The 17,518-nt window shown below is 40.8% G+C and overlaps 1 protein-coding gene across 6 annotated transcripts in view; it reads left to right on the top strand.

Annotated features, from left to right (window-relative positions):
- Nucleotides 1–17,518, top strand: part of ERCC6L2 (ERCC excision repair 6 like 2) — a 135,606-nt gene that overhangs the window by 59,510 nt on the left and 58,578 nt on the right. For 4 of the 6 annotated variants that reach the window (XM_021379458.1, XM_021379460.1, XM_021379461.1 and 1 more), the window contains one exon: nucleotides 237–2,384. In XM_021379458.1, the coding sequence (XP_021235133.1) occupies nucleotides 237–1,182 (946 nt within the window). In that variant the 3' untranslated portion in view covers nucleotides 1,183–2,384. Of the gene's footprint in view, nucleotides 1–236; nucleotides 2,385–5,965; nucleotides 6,978–17,518 lie in introns of those variants that run through there. The other 2 variants (XR_002433111.1, XM_021379459.1) reach the window with 2 other exon arrangements.

Below are 17,518 nucleotides of genomic sequence, written 5' to 3' on the forward strand. Positions count from 1 at the left end.
GATCATAAGCTCAGGAAATCACTTGAGATCTTGGGTTTCAGAATTAGTTCTTCTAAGGTCATTATTTTTTCTTCACTAATAAAAACAAATACTGCTCCAAATAAGGAAGTTAGTTTCAATGATTACTTTTTGTGGTATGTGAAGTAGAACAGCATAATGAATTGTTTAAAAGCTACTTTGGTACATACTTAAGGGTGTCAGAATAAAGCATTTTTTTCCCTTCTGATTAATTACAGGAGACATTTTGAGGAAATTGTATCCCATTTTAAAATGGGATCAGTGGAAGAACTTGCGGAACATATTGCAAAAGCTACGTCAGAAACACGGCAGAAGTTGCTGAGGGAATTTTACATTTCAAAGCATCCAGAAATTGAGTCTTTGTTTCCATTGGAAGTCCCAGTACAGGTTTCACGTGACTATGAAGAAGGAGATGTGGCTGCAAAAAAATCGAGGAAAAGAAAATGTGTTGTTAATTCTGAAAGATACAAGTCTCGTCTGAGTGGAACTACCGAATTGCAGAACCAGCAAAGCCCTGAAGTAGAGCAACTGCGCAATGACGCATGCTTGCAAGATACTATGTGTGTTGATGCAAAATATAAACAGTCACCCACTGTTGCTACTCAGCATATTGAGAGGAGTAATAATCAGGCATTCAAGGATTTTATGGCATCTGGTTCATTAAACAGTAAATCAGAAATAGTTGGGGTGCAGTCTGTAAAAAACTCTGGAGGACAGCAGGACCCAGATGTAGCAGAGCTGACAAGAAAAAGATCCCTGTCTCAGTCAGAAAACAAGGAGAGAAAATCTAAGACTGACAAGAAGTCTTTTGTGGACTTACTTGGAGATACCTCTATTCTCAGTGTTCTCTTCAGAAATGGTGGAAAAAAACCTACAGAATCACCACGGAGAATCCCTTCAGGGCAGGTAGAAAAATCAAAGGAGAGACCAAAAGATTTCTGGGACATGCTGAATGAGCAGAATGAGGAGAGCCTCAGAAAGCTCACAGACATGACAGTTATAGAGGAGCTATGTGAAAGAGCACCTCATCCACCAGTGACAGAAAAGAGAGAGGTCTGTGAAAATTCTCTTTGGAAAAAAAATGAAAACTTTCTATGGAAAAAATACAGTCCAGATGATTCAGATGAACCATCCTCTGCTACATCTTTTAATGTAGTAAAATGACCGTTTTCTACATGAGTTGTGCTACGATTGTTTTAGTTAAATGAACATGAAAGTATGTACAACTTCAGCAAAATGCAGCAAAACATGATACCTCCATGAATTTAAAAGCAAAGTGATTAATTCCTATTTATGATTATCTTGATTTACATTTTACATTGCCTGTACTGTATATTATTGCTAAGCTATGACAAACTAATTGGAGATTAAATTATTTTAAAATGTTTTGAGTGCACTTGCGTTACTGAATGATGATAATTCTAGATCTTACTATTCCCGATGACAGTCCTTGAGTTGGTAGTAATACTAAGCAGTTTTCCCACCTTCACACATCCTGTCAGAATCTAACTATGTTAACATAGTTTTGGTCAGTCTGACTATAAATCTGTGGAGCTTCTCATTTTTTTTTTGGTATTCTATGGCAGTGAGTTCTTCGTCGTTGTTGATGTGAAGGATGTCCAATTTTGTTTGTTCCCTATGACTCTCAGTGTGAAATCTACAGCATATTAAAAGATGGCACATGTCAAATTTCATCTGTCATTACACTTCCTCTCTTTTATTGATTTATATAGACTTCTGTTATGCCTTCGTCAGAAGGTGTGGTCTGGACAGTACTTCAGTGTTAATAATTTTTATGTGCAAGGAAAAATGTTTCCATTTTTAAATGTGTGTTTTCTAGTCAATGTCAAGAACAAATTAATGCCGTTCAGTAACTCATACTCACTGTTGTCTGTGAGGGAGAAAATGGTTAGAATATGGTTTAAAACAAACAGTAAAAGATGGATGTGGGTTAATGGGGCAAGGAAACCTACAAGCTGGTGATTGGTTGATGGAACTGAACTGGAGACTACATCCTGAAGAAAAGCCAGCTGAAGCCAGATCCCCCTCCTCAACCGTGCCAAGGTCAAGAGTACACAGTGAGGAAGAGAGATGGCCTTCATCCCCACGACCCCCAAAGACGACCACCAGGAGGCACTACGCATGCTCAAAGGGTGTGACTCTGGGGTGGAGCATATTATAATGATTTCTTGGAAATAATTGTAATAGTCCCTCCCTCCCTCAGGAATGCTATGAATATGTATGCTTTTGATCTTTAAATATGGAAGTTTTCTATCTTTCAATGTGCAAGCTAGGAAGGGGATACCCCCCTTGCACCCGGCATGTGGGCGTAGTGCCGTAATAAACATACCTGCTTTATAACCTTCCTCGGTTGTAAAGTTTGTTTCCGCAAGTCATCTGTATTTCATACATGTGACTGTTTGGTTTGAAAATAAATGGGTGGATCAAAAATGAAAAACAAATATGATTTAAAAGCATAATTTCTTGCTCAGGACAAGTGAATCAAGTTTCATTTTGTGAGTATGGCATACTGAAAAAGATTTAATTTGTAAATTAAATTATTTAAATATGATATCCGATTGCATGTGCAGTTAAAATCAGACTGCATGACGGACTGATTTTTTTTTTTTTTAAACTCAGGCTTATGCTTTTAAAAACACACTAACTTAACTTTTGAGGAAGTTAATCTGTTGAATTTGTTCTGCTGTTGACACTTACTACTACTCTAAAAGTGTACTTCAGCTTCTGCTGATAGTCAAAAGTTCTGTCAGTCACGTTATATGTATTGCAATTAATACAATTATGTAATTATAATTCTTGATGTGTGTAAGAGACTATTTCTGCACCTTTGTTTCAAAGCTTGCTGTTGGACAGCTTCAACAGAAGGACAAGTCCAGGCAAATCTTGGATGAGTCCAAGAAATCTTCTGTCTGAAGACTTGCAGACCAGGGCCAACAAGAGAAAAGCAGCCCCCAGAGATAAGCAGCTACTAAATGGCCTATGAGCAGATAACCATCCAGAGGATGACCTGCATGTCCACAGGTGCTTGCCTGTGACTAACCTAAGTGTCCAGGAATGCCATGCCAGCAGAAGAGGATAAAAAAGGCACCTACAACCAAGGAAGTGTATGCCCGATACCGGACGCCTTGCAGCGTGATACTTGCCTGCTGCCTCCTGGGAATCCTCTTGGGCCTGCTGCCTGAGTCCTGCCTGTTTCTCCTGGACCTGCTGTTGGTTGCCTAATGTTTACCAGCTTGCTGCCTAAGGCCGGCTGTTCTGCTGCCACCTTCCCCTGCGCCCTTATTCCTGCATTGGCCTTGGGCCATCAGAACAGTGCACAACGGGACACCACAGGATCCTTGGTGGTGTCCACGCTTTACATAATTCTTGCTCTTTTCCTATCTTTCCTATCAACCTGTCTTCTCTTCCCCATTGGCCTAATTTGTGATAATCGCTGGCCTTTCCCTTCCCTATCACTTTAATTGATAGTAAACCAGCGAGACAGCATTTGACCTCGTCTGTGTCTCAGTCTCACTCTGGCTATATCAAAGAATCTCCCCTCTCGCTCTGTCTTGCTCTTGTTCAGAGCAAGACGCTGTGCAAGACCAATATGATACACAGTTGTTTCTATAGCAGGAACCTGGGGAGACTCCTCCAAGAATGCTACTTAATACATTTAAAGTGCACAGATTAAACTGGACAGCAGGAGCTTCCTAGGGCAATTTCAAGAACTTCAAAAACTGCCACCTGGAGAGCTCCTGAAAATACGCCATGCTTGATTGTGAAGGTTCAGTAACCCAATTTCAAGTCAAATCTTCATCTCATGACAGTCCATTGTTTCATCTATGCAGATGATAAGAAGTTCGAGGAATGGATTACACAAATATGAAATACAGAAAGTGTGCATGCTGTGAATTCCTTCACCACTGAAAGCATGAGAGAATCTGTGCATAACTGGATCATATCCCATCATTTAGCTTGATTACCCACTGTGCCTATTTTTTTTTATTTTTTTATTTTTTGCCAAGTAGGTAAAATGGGACAGCTGTGGATATATGCTGAATGCCATTCTTTCCATGAGTAAGTATTAACTAGTGGCTCGTGTCTGAGCCTTGTTTACAACATGCTTGTTGGTTCTACTGCAAGGTCTGCTTAAGAGGCTTATTTGGTTGTGTATGCTTGATGAAAACACTAATAGTGCTTTGCACCATACTGGGATTTCAAATTCTGTTATGTAAGCAGGTTTCTCTGCTATGTAGGCTTTAAATGCAAGGTATTGTGTGCTCCTTTAGTTTTGGCATGACAGCTGCTGGATATCTGTTCTGTTCTAGTTGCTCAATTTCAGACAGAGTAAATAAAAAATTTACATGTGTCTTCTGCATTTAACTGCACCCTTATACCCAGGACTCAAAATGGGCCTTGTATATGACTGTGCTATCTAAAATTAACACTTCTCAGAACATCATTACTTTTCACTCACAACTTTCAGGCAAAATTATTTTTATGCTGAGTTTTTTAAATATTCGTTTTACCCAAGAATTCACTAGTGCAATGTAGGGTTGTAGACCCAGGCACTTTGAAGTAGGGGTATGTAAAACTGGGATTGAAGGTTCAACCACACGACTTATCTGTGATGCATGTGTCAAACACATGCATTATCAAACAGAATGATGCATCATGTTTTTTATCCAGACATGATACAGGATGGGGTACACAGAATGTACCTTACTCAACTAATTCCATCATGGAACATACTTGTTCTACTGAGGTGGTGAGGAATTTGACCTAAGAGTATTTTAAATGCAGAACATAAATTTTGCATCTCTGTAGATGTCATTTATACTTCTGGATGTGTGCTTTAAGGAAAAACAGCTGTTGGATCTTATTTTTGTTCCAATACACAATTTACTACCTGTATTTCAGAAAGTAGGAGGCTATGGTGTCAATTTTTGAAAATATGCAGTACAGTATAGAAAGAAGAGTTTCACATGCACACAAGTTGTCATCTTACTCCTAAGAGACTGTCTGTAATAGAATCTCCAAATAAAAACGTTATCACAGATTGTAGAAGTGGTTATAAGATAAGTAACATCATGTCTTGTTTTCTAAATAATCCGTCACATTTTTTGATACTCTGGTATCGAATGAGGAGTATCTTATCATAACATACAGCCAAAAGAGGCCAGGTCTTCATGTTTTTCTGGAAACCTTAACCCTAATCTTTGATTCCTGTAAGCTCTGATATCTTAAATTTAATGCTGTATTAATATGGAGCTTTTCATTGAGTATACTGTATAAATTGTTTTATGTAAATGGTAAATGTTATGAAATTTTAAAACCTTGGACACTCAAGCTGCACAGCAGCAGTCTGTGAATGGTGGTTGTTTTTGTGGTCTGGATGACTGCCCATTGGAAAATAAGTTTAAATTTCATCTGGAACAGCTTCTACTTTAGGTCATGGGAAGATGTTGTAGGCTTTGCTCTTGCCTGAGTTAACTGTTATATGCTTATTGTAAGTGGAAGTCATCTAAAAATTTTCTCAGACATCTGACTTAGCTATCTGGAACAAGGAACTGAATATTTAACATACATGGTAAAGTAGTAAGAAGGTTGGTCCTTAGGAGCAACTAATGTGAATAAGATAATTGTATTCCCTAATCGTTCCTCTCATCTTAAATCCATGATGTTACCATTTTATTTTACCCAATGACATTTAAGATACAAAATGAAATTCAAGATAGTCTATCAGAGCAGTTGTTTTAAAAAAGTCTCAACTGAGAAAAAAAAAGAGCTATAAATCTGTTAGTCATTTGTGCGTTCAAATTATGTACAGTTGAAAGAAGTCAGCATAAGACAACAATATCTGGACCTTCACGTTGATGTTACTCAGCAGGGCATAAAGTAGGGCCTTTTTTTTTGTTGGCAGTAATACTGATTTTCTTTACAGATCAGCATTCTTACGCTTATGAGGCAAATTGCTGCTGCTTATCCTAAAGTAGAAGAGATGAGAGGGATAAAGAATATGGCCTTTAACACAGAAAGGTTGCTGCATAGAGGCATCATTCCTTCATATTCGTCATAAAAGGACAAGAGGTGAGTGGCTTAAAATACAGTGAAGATAAATTAGATAACAGGGCAACTCTGTAAATGTTATGTAATAGGTTGCTTGAGGAGGACTACAAATGTGGGAAGTCACTAAGCATGGGAGAGACACATATCCATTAGAAACTGCATAGATTTAACTGGCCTTATTTCAGGGCAGAGGGAAGCGCAGGTAGCTTCTGAAATAATCTGGGGGCCAGAAGAGGCTAAATAATCCTGTTTATTTTGGTTAATATCAGGGTGCTAGAAAAAATTTTTACATGAGCACCACGAGATTTTCAGTCATTGTTTAAATCAATAGATAATGGGAAGGACGATATCAGATTAAGTCAAGATTTCTTCCCTTTTTCCCTTCCCATTTCTTTATCTTTTAAAAGGACCTTTTATGTAGTAGAAATTTGCATGTACAAGGACTGAATTCTGTATTTCCTGTAAGAAATGTCGCCTTTTTTTTTTTTAATAATGAGGAAGATATTTCTTATCTATAAGGTGATAAAATGCTTATTCCAAAACCTCCATTGAAGGTTTTATTACTGTTTTATTCACATATATGCCAAGTACAGCTAGTTTATTTGTGGAAATGCTTTTTGGTTTGTTTTTTTAATCTATAATTAAATCTGAGCTGCATGATGATGTGTTGAAGTAAGATGTATGTCACTCTGCATTTTCCTGTGCAAATTTAACTTATTTTACTAGGGAGTATCACGTAATGCGTAAATATTTCAATGTAGTGCTCTCAGGATGTGTGTATAAAATATTTTTTGTCATAAATAAGATGTATGATTTTCAAAAGATGAACTAATTCTGAAAGGATGAATTTGAAGCTATTAAAAAAAAATAAAGATATCTTTAGATTATGGTGGACTGAGGTTTGTACATCTTCCACTCATAGTTCCCTACATGACTGAAGTGGGGCATGGGAAATTTTAACAGCTCCTCACATGAGGAGGTGGCTCTGTTATCACCGGATCTCTGTGTAAACATGCCACAAGGAGGAGAGTTCTTTTTCATTCTTGCCTTCAGCTGGAAGTAGGTGGCTAGTTTTTTAATGGTCTTTGTGGCAGTTTCCTTGCTCTTGTAGTCAGTAGGGTTCCTATGGTTCTGGATTTGGGTCTCTGACCTGACACAGAAGATATTGGTGGTTCCCACTGGCTTCAATGGAAATTCTTTGGGGGAAAAAAATAGTGTGCTGGTGAAATAGTGAGAAATCTAACCCTGCCTGCAGCAACAAATGCAGCTCTGTCAGCAGCCTGTTTACAAAACTGTCACTTGATCCACTTAAAAATACTGTGTGTGTCTTGAGTCTGGTTTGTAAGTGTAGCTGGGATCTTAAGGACATTTTACAAATTGTAGCTATGCTTGTAACTAGATTTGGTAACAGCCATGTGGCACACAGATCTTGGGGAGGATGAATGTATAATTTCAGATAATGAGTACGTTTTAGAAAGTCAGGGTGTACATACAAACGTTTCATGAGCACAATAAGGTAATTTGAAATGATGTATTCTCTCAGCTTTATTGGGTCATGACTTCAAACACTGAAAGACAACACTGCCAGCACTGTGGCTTCAGCAGCGGAGAACAGCATTTATAGGAGAGAAGGGAAATGGTTAACAACACAATCATAGTTTAAAAATTATCACTAGATACTGCAAAGATGAGAATACAGTTAAGAATCTGCAGGAGGAGAGGATTCTGTGCTTCCAAGGAAGCATTTTACTGCCTTTGCTATTAAGACTTTTTCTGCTCCAGCAGTGCCATGCATATTTCATTCACTGCATACCTTCCAGCTTATGCAATAAATGAGGTAATATTCTTATGAAAACTTGTTCTCCTTGCATTTGCACATTCCATGATCCAGTACACCTTGATTTGATGTATCCTGTAGAAAGAGTTATGGTGGTGTAAGAAGCCTTTATACCAGAATCTACCTGACTGATTAAGATAACTCACTAAGATAACTTAAGATAATTCACACAATTCAATTTCTGAGATCTAAATAGGACATCTACGTAGTTTGAGCAAATGAGAGAGGTAGACAGAGTTTCAGATAATTCTGGACATACACCCTTATTCCTACAGATCACGCGTGGAGTATCCTTGTTATGCTATCGGTATCTTGTGTGTGATTTTGCACAGAAGTTGATTCTAAAAGAAGAGGAAAGTACATCTAAACAAAATGATTGGTAGGCTTCAGAATTGTTCAGTTGACATCCTAGCATTTGTTTAGTTGGCATTCAAAATGCTAAACTGCCTTTTTTTTCAAAGATCAAATGAAGAATCTATTCCAAAATGAAAGAAGTAGTTTATGTAATTATTCCCTATATGCATGATACTTGAGAGTTATTTGTATTTTCTTGAGATGAGAGGATGAAATCAAGTGGTCGGTCTGACCATGTGTCTGTGGATCTACACACAGTGTGACTCAAGGTTGCACACACAATAATTTACACAAAATGGAAAATGCATAGACCTACTGCTCTAAAGCACTGTTTTCTGAAAACACACACACACAGCATGATTACATTAAAATTTGCCCCCAGAAAAACAGTAACATGAACCAATGGCTAAACATTGGTAATATGTTTGATATTAGCAATCCCTACCACTGCTTTCCTTAAAGACAATGGTGAAGCAATGTGGATAGTTCAGATGCTAAACAAATACCAGCTCAACTCAGAATGAATCTGTGTTTTACTTCACCAGAGCTGTTTATACTAAAGGGATTTTCTTTCCCTATGATTTCATACTAAGTTGTTTCCATCAAATGGACATTCGTGTAAACATGATCTCCCGCATCACTCTGAAAATCAGTCTATGCCAATAACCTTAGAAACAAATACCAGATGTATGTTTATGTTGTTTGAGGTAAATGCTCACAACTGTAAGCAGCGCTGACCTCTCTGTGATTAAGGCCCTGATGGAAGTTCCAACAGAGTTCCTAATTGTCCTGATTTATAATTCAGTGACAAAGAAAACAAATTCATACTGTGGTCTAATTGGGAATATAATTTATGTACCTCTGAGAAAACTGTTTACATAGAAATTCTTTTTTTCTGCTTTGGTCTTATCGTGCCCAAAGTAGGTTCAGGTGTGAACCTGAATTGTCTTTCCTTTTCTACCTGCAGCAATTGTATTGGCACAAAACAGTTTAGGCTCCTATTGCCTCTCTGCCCACCCTCCATGGTTTTGTAGCTGCACATATATATTAATGAATTACAGTACACGACTTGAGATTTAGCAGTCCTATACTTGGAGGGAATATTGAGGAATATTTTGACTATGTGCCTTGGGAAAGATATAAAGGGTGGGAAGAGGGAGTTCCATGTCTGATACCAACCTTCTAAAAACCTGCCAAATTCTGGCTAAGCTGTAAAAACTCTGTTTTGTCAGTGCTCCGTATAAGTTTCCTAGAGAGAAATACCATTATTTTCTTAGAATATGTTCTAAGAATATTGTTCCAACTCAGATTATCTGAGTTTTAAACACATAAAATCATCTTAACTGTGTTACTATAGGTTAAGCATGTCACTGGTTTGTGTTTCGTTGTATCAGTCCTTCAGAGGCAAGAAGTGGGTGTTCAGAATTTTTGGGAAGCTGCAGTGAATCTATTCTACCCAGTGCAGTGAACTTTTTAGCCTCAAATATTTTTAGCCTTTTTATGAATAGAGAATAACAGACATGAAATCCGTGATATGTGCGTCTGGTTTTACCTTTGTTGCAGTTCATGTAGGGAACCAGGAATGAAATGAGGACTAGAAGAGATTACAATCACCCAGTAGCTTGGCTTAGATGAGTTGAGATGGAAGCCACTCTGCAGCTGTGTCCTCTTCACAGTCACAGAGGCTGCAGCTGATCTGGAGGTGCAAACTGAAATTTCTTCATCCTTGGATTTGTTCTGGCATTGTTCACAGAATCACAGAATCACTAAGGTTGGAAAAGACCCACAAGATCATCCAGTCCAACCACCTACCTACCACCAGTAACCCCACTAAACCATGTCCCTCAACACAGCATCTAAACATTCCTTGAATACCTCCAGGACCCACCACCTCCCTGGGCAGCCCATTCCAATGCCTGACCACTCTTTCAGAAAAGTAGTATTTCCTAAAATTCAGCCTGAATCTCCCCTGGTGCAACTTGAGGCCACTCCCCCTTGTCCTGTCACTAGTTACAAGAGAGAAGAGGCTGAGCCCCAGCTCACTACAACCTCCCTTCAGGTAGTCATAGAGAGTGATAAGGACACCTCTGAGCCTCCTCTTCTCCAGACTGAACAATCCCAGCTCCCTCAGCCGCTCCTCATAAGGCCTGTGCTCCAGACCCCTCACCAGCTTCGTCGCCCTCCTCTGCACATGCTCCAGGGCCTCAATGTCTTTCTTGCAGTGAGGGGCCCAAAACTGGACACAGTACTCGAGGTGCAGCCTCACCAGGGCTGAGTACAGAGGAACAATGACTTCCCTACTCATACTGGCAACACTGTTTCTGATATAAGCCAGGATGCCCTTGGCCTTCTTGGCCACCTGGGCACACTACTGGTTCATGCTCAGCCGAGAATTGACCAATGCCTCCAGGTCCCTTTCCTCTATACAGTCTTCCAGCCACTCTGCCCCAAGCCTGTAGTGTTGCCTAGGGTTGTTGGAGCCGAAGTGCAGGACCTGGCACTTGGTCTTGTTGAACCTCATCCCATTGGCTTCAGCCCAGAGATCCAGCCTGTCCAGATCTCTCTGTAGGGCCTTGCTACCCCCAGGCAGATTGACATTTCCTGCCAGCTTGGTATCATCTGCAGACTTACTGAGGGTGCTCTCAATGCCCTCATCCAGGTCATCAATAAAGATATTGAAGAGGACAGGCCCCAGCACCCACCCCTGGGGAACACCACTCGTGACCAGTCGCCAGCTGGATTTAACTCCATTCACCACCACTCTCTGGGCCCAGCCCTCCAGCCAGCTCCTTACCCAGCAAAGAGTGTACCTGTCCAAGCCACAGGCTGCCAGCTTCTCCAGGAGAGTACTGTGGGAGACAGAAGAGCTGCAAATCTGAAAGGGAAAGAAAAAAGCATTTTTTTTTTACAGGAAATTGTTCTGTGCAAATAAAAAGAGTGATGTCCTGGGGAAAATAAGAAGTAGCATCGATGAGAATACAGTGAAGGTTGTACTGTAATGCATATACAGCATTTGGCACAAATGTTTTTGATTGTTTTTGACAACCTGATTTTTTTGAAATTTTTAAGGAAAAAACAAAACAGAAAAGCAATTCAGATGGGAATGATTCCGTCATGAATCATCATGAACATCTAGAATCGCAATTTCTGTAATTTGTCCAATTGGAATGGCTAATAGCAGTAACTACTAGGTTGCAGTCTCTTCTATGGACCAACCACTCACAGGAAAAAAAGGATTTAATTGCTAGTAGATGTCCTGGATGCTAGCTGAAAACAAAGGAGTGCTGCCATTTGTGAATTATTGTTTCTGTTCTACAATCTGAGAGATTGCGTTGTGTATTTAAAATGCAAAGTATGCCCTGACTGTTCTGCTCTCCTGTTGCACCATTCCTGTACAATCTCCCCTGCTTTTCCATTTATTTCTTGTTACCCCAAGCTCATCAGCTTGTTTCCAAGTTAAGCAGCTTTCTAAAACACACAGCATGGGTACCACCAATGGGTACTGATGGTACAATTGGCAGAATTTACCTGCTCAGTGCTGACGCCACAGCATCTCCTGGGGGCCAGAACTAGAAATTGCATAAGTTGCCCTATATATCTTTTTCTAACTGAAAGGATTCTCAGCTGATCTGTGGGAGGGATGTCTGGTGATGGACATGGAGGAGGTGAGGGACGTCAAGTTTAAGTGAAGTATGTGAAAAATAATGTTGCTGCTCTCTAGGAAGCTTATTTGGAGCATGGGCAAGGTACATGTTTTAGACCTTTGTATCTTGGCCAAAAATTGGCAGATTTTCAGAAGGCTGATATGAGGCATGGCCCTGACAGTCCAGCCTCTTACAGTAGGGAAACCCCTTTACCACTCTCAGTGTTTATCCCAAAGTATGCAGAGAAAATAGCTTCTCAATAGCTTTCTGTTTAAAAACAAACAGAACAAAACAAAAATAAACACCACATGAGGAAGAAGGAGATTGCTCTCCTTTAACCCCATATTCAGAACAGCTGTACTATTATAGTTGAAACTCACCAGAAAAAAAATTCAGCCTGATGCAGACACCCCGCACAAAAAATTTCGGCTTGAGCACTCAGAGTTTGGCAAAGTTATAAACAACAAAATGTAGGGTCCTATAATGGAAAGTGTTAAGCAGGTTGAACTGTTGGTGGAAGTAACACAGAAGAAATACATTGTGTACATACATTTGTATGCATAAGCAGCATGCAGATAGCGTGGTCTCATGATAATAGAGCAGATACCAGAGGAGCTATTGGATCCTGGTGTTGCTGATCAGGTACACAGTGATGAGAGACAGAAGTTCATAGAATCATAGAATTAGCTAGGTTGGAAAAGACCTGCAAGATCATCCAGTCCAACCATCCAAGTTGATCTGTAAGCACTTCTCCTGACTCTCTTTAAGCTCTGCAGTTCAGGAGACATGCTATAGTTCAAAGCACCAGAACTCCCTACCTGGCCACAATGAAGCTGCTTCCTTCAGAGCAGCATATTTCAGGAGAACTGAGCAGGGTTTGGCCAGTGTGTTCGTGGGTAAGTGCACTCACTTCAGGACCCAAAATTAAACTTGGGAGATAATATTATAGCAATAGAGTAACAGCTGTGGAAAAGTTTGCCCTTTGCCTATTCTGTGTGTAGTTTGTTCTCACCAGCCATGTGAGCACCTTCCTGTGCTTGAGAGAGGAAAGGATGTGAGCAGTTTTTGTATGCAATGAACTTTATCTGTCTGTTTTACTTCACTGGATTATAATGGAAAGTAATACTTGAAACACTTTCTGGTTTTAGCTTAACTGAACAAGTCATGTCAGAACCAACATTATTCTTTAACAAAATGCCGGGGAGGGCTTCTTGTCATCTTCCTGTGCAGTAAAAACAGCTTTAAGATGTTTGCATCAGTCATTTCTCCTGAAAGCTGTGTTTAGATGGCATAGGCTTTTCACTATTTCTTTTTGGCACGGCATGCACATACTGCAGTAATCCATTTTTTCATCAGCTTGTTGCTAATAATGAGCCACCTAAGCTCTGAAAACCTCCCTCTGCTGTTAGCTGTAGAAGAATGCTTAAAGGATTTGGAGATGTCAGTCATCATCTTGTTTTTTAGCAGAAGTGTGTGAATGTGTGTTCAGGGACGAGGGGAAGAGAGCATGAGTTGGAGTTCAGAAATTACACTGTGTGTGTGGTCTGAGGTTATTTCTCATTTCATGAAATGCACACTTCATTCCTGGCTCAGGCATAACTTGCACATCACTGAATAAGTCCCTTATCCACTTTCCAAAACACTGAAAAGTTTTGAAAGGGTTCTGTGGGTGGACTGCTACTATCAGCAAAAGCAAATAAGCTAAATTGTTTAGCTAAGCATTTTTTAATACTTAAACATAATAACCTTCAGCAACACTTGAATAGTTGTGGCCAACTAAGGGAAGAGAAGGGGAAAAAATGCAAAAGTTTATGTAGTCACACCTTAATTAACATTAAAGGCTGGATTATAGTTCATGATGTGTAAAGATGCCTGATCAGTGTGGGGAGAGCACTGGGGCATGGCTAAATGAACTTGCTATACTGCTCAGAGGCCCCTGTGGTGTGCTGGTGATAGTTTTTTTCAGGATTTCACCTTCCTATAATCAAACATTGGGCAAATCCACTATAGTCACACCTAAAAAGATGAATCCAAAGACTCCTTGTATCAAGCTGCTTTGGCGTCCAACATAAGTAAATGGTGGTACCTCTGGATAACAGTGGATGTTCAGCAGAAAAGAGCAATTGTACCAAAGACTACCTCAGTGCTAAGTCTCAGCATCCAAAATAAATTATGGTTTCTCTCATGACAAAAAAAAAAAAGCAGTTGCGATGCTAATGAACCAAACCAGCAGCTACGGGTGGGTGAAACCTAAATGACTGGACAACAGGGAGCCTTACAAAATGTTACTATTCATCTAATTGGAAGTGATTTAGCCAGTTCAAGGCTGCAAATTCTGTTTTCAGTCCTGTAGACTATCACTGATCTTGATAGACATACCCTAAATCAGCAGTGCTGCTAACCCCATCACTGTCCAACGCATGTGTTTATAGAATTAACTTCATTATCTGTCTGAAGAACGTTGAAAAAATCTCTTTCAGAGTGAATCCTCAGATTGTGATCTTGAAGCCTGAAATCAAGATCTGTGGAAAGTGCAGGACAAAGCATTGTAATGCATTTTGATCAAGGCATCCAGTGACAGGTGTGGAGCTGAGTATTTGTGGTTGATACAACAGAAGGCTGGCGGGGGCTTTGGGCAACATGGTCTAGTGGAGGGTGTCCCTGTTCATGACAGGAGAGGTGGAAGCTTTAGGGTTCTCTCCAACCCAAGCCATTCTATGATATTTTCTGCTATCTTCTTGTCCTGAATAGCATAGCACAGGACTGAATCTCACCTCTTAAGGGAGAATGCAGGGCTAACAGCCTTTGCTGGAGAGAGATTCTGTTTCACTGTGGCATGAGAGGGGAAATACTTGGCTTGCAGGTGGAGGATTTTGATGAGACTTTTGCAACCCAAAGAGCAACTCTGAATACTTCTCACCTTCCAGTGCCAATGTCTTGGCTTGTTAGAGTTTGGTAAGTGGCTGCTAGTAACCTATATCAGAGATCCAGTGAATTACTCATTGAACAAGACTGACCCAAAGGTCTCATTTTCTGGAGAGAAATGAATGTGAAGAGGCTGTTAAAGAACAAGGGAGAAGGGAAAGTTTATTGATGTTTTTATTTCCTTCAGCACATCATCAATTCTTACTTTTGCAGTGCAAGCTGAAAACTGATGAACTGCCAAAGCCTCTTCAACATCTTTATCAATGACACAGATGATGGAATCAAATGCACCCTCAGCAAGCTTGCAGATGACACCAAGCCAAGCAGTGCAGTCACTACACTGGAGGGAAGGGAAACCATCCAGAGGGAACTGGGCAGGCTGGAGAAGTGGGCCCATGTGAACCTAATGAGGTTCAACAAGACCAAGTCCAAGGTACTGCACTTAGGCCGGGGCAATCCCAGGTATTTATACAGACTGGGGGAAGAACTCCTTGAGAGCAGCCCTGTGGAGAAGGACTTGGGGGTCCTGGTGGACGAGAAGCTGGACATGAGCCAACAGTGTGCTCCTGCAGCCCAGAAGGCCAACTATGTTCTGGGCTGCATTAAAAGAGGAGTGTCCAGCAGGGAGAGGGAGCTGATTGTCTCCTTCTACTTGGCTCTTGTGAGGCCCCATCTGCAGTACTGCGTCCAGGCTTGGGGCCCCCAGCACAAGAAAGATGTCAAGCTCTTGGAATGGGTCCAGAGGAGGGCAACTAAGATGATCAGAGGGCTGGAGCACCTCTCTTGTGAAGAAAGGTTGAGGGAACTGGGCTTGTTTAGTTTGGAGAAGAGAAGGCTCATTGAGAAGAGACCTCATTGTGGCCTTCTAGTGCTTGAAGAGAGCATATAAACAGGAGGGGTTATGACTGTTTACATGGGTTGATAGTGGTAGGACAAGGGGGAATGGTTTTAAACTGAGACAGGGGAGATGTAGGTTAGATATTAGGAGGAAGTTTTTCACTCAGAGGGTGCTGACGCACTGGAACAGGTTGCCTGAAGATGTTGTGGATGCCCCATCTCTGGAGGCATTCAAGGCCAGGCTGGATGTGGCTCTGGGCAGCCTGGTCTAGTGGCTGGCGACCCTGCCCACATCAAAGGGGTTGAAACTAGATGATCTTTTAAGTCCTTTTCAACCCAGGCCATTCTATGATTCTATGATGATTCTATGTCCCATGGCTCCACAGGCTGTGGCAAGCAAGACCAGGCAACACTGTGTAGTACTTATCTGTGGCCATAGCACAGCACTGCCCTGTGAGAGGCAGAGGTTGGGCTTAGCCTTCCCTTTGCTGTCTGATCTGCATATGTCTCCAGTTGTCTTCCCCCCAAGGGGAAACTGAGGCACAAAGGGAGTAAACAGCATGTTTACTGGACGAGAGTTGCCAAAGCCCTGAGCTGCAAAGCTCTTCTTCGTTTGTTAGAAAGTTTGTCATACTACAGCACATCTTCCACTGTGTTTGTTGGCTGCCCAAGCAGTGAGCACTGAAGAGGAGACTTGGAGGACTTGATAGAGAATCTCCAAAGTTATGACCTAGATGGGCCAGTCAGCGCAAGCTCAGAAAATATCTTATTAAAACTTAAGACTAAACAGATCTGTAAATTAACAAGCTAGCTGGAGGGGAAAGGTAGGATCCAAATAACTGTTTAAGGTTTACTGCAGGCCAATCACAGATGTTACAAAAACTGTTCTGAATAGTATAGTACTGCAGTGTGGTATAAAAGTCGTTGGGTGTTTACTGTGGCCTCAGACAGCAGCTGTTGATGTGGAAGTTCTCCACATTTTCACTAGCTCTAAAGCTGAAATTCATCTTGTGTTGTTGTTTATTTAGTCTGACTAGTTCTGGACAAGGTGTTAGCCCCTCATTCATTTGTGCTTAATGCACAGCAAGTTCAGCAGCCAAATATGGGACTATTCTTGACAGTTGTCTGCATTAGTGTCTGGCTATTAAGACCAAGCTGTGCTGCCAGACCTCCATGACACTGTCCAAGCAAGGCTTTCCCAGAGTTGGATGAGCCTATGATAAGAAAAGGAGAAAAAACATTTTCATGAAATCAATGCTGATTTCAAATACTGCACTATAAAGTGCTCCTACTTGTGAAGCTAGCAATCAGAAAACCTCTGCCTGGAAGAAGGCTCTGAACCAGCTCCTATTACTGGACCTGACACACAATTCTTGGTGGTAAATGACCACATTACTCTTTGGGGACTGTGAGTGTCAGAGAAAGGATGCATGTGAGAAAAGTCACTGGCTGAGAACAGGGCACGTTTTGAACACTAGAGGTAGTTTAGTAGCCCAAGCCTGTTTCTGATTAAAAGCAGAGGCCTTCAGATGAATGGAATGTAAACCACATACCAATTATTGGAATCTCATAAAGGAAACTCCCTTTTCCGTCTGTCTATCCATCCATCCATCTGCCCACCCACACAAGTACAGTGTCCCAGAAATATCACTTTTTAGAAACGATGGAAAAATTCAGTGCTTTCTTCATTTTTCCTTGCCTCCCGGGTGCTGGATGACAACTGAAGAGATGAAGATGCAGTGACGCCACTTGAACACTTATCAAAGTAATGGACCTACTAGTTAAAAGGATAATATTTCCTGGCACCAAGACAAAACACACAGAGCTGAAT

This window comes from Numida meleagris, chromosome Z (assembly GCF_002078875.1).
Source record: "Numida meleagris isolate 19003 breed g44 Domestic line chromosome Z, NumMel1.0, whole genome shotgun sequence".
NCBI lineage: Eukaryota > Metazoa > Chordata > Aves > Galliformes > Numididae > Numida > Numida meleagris.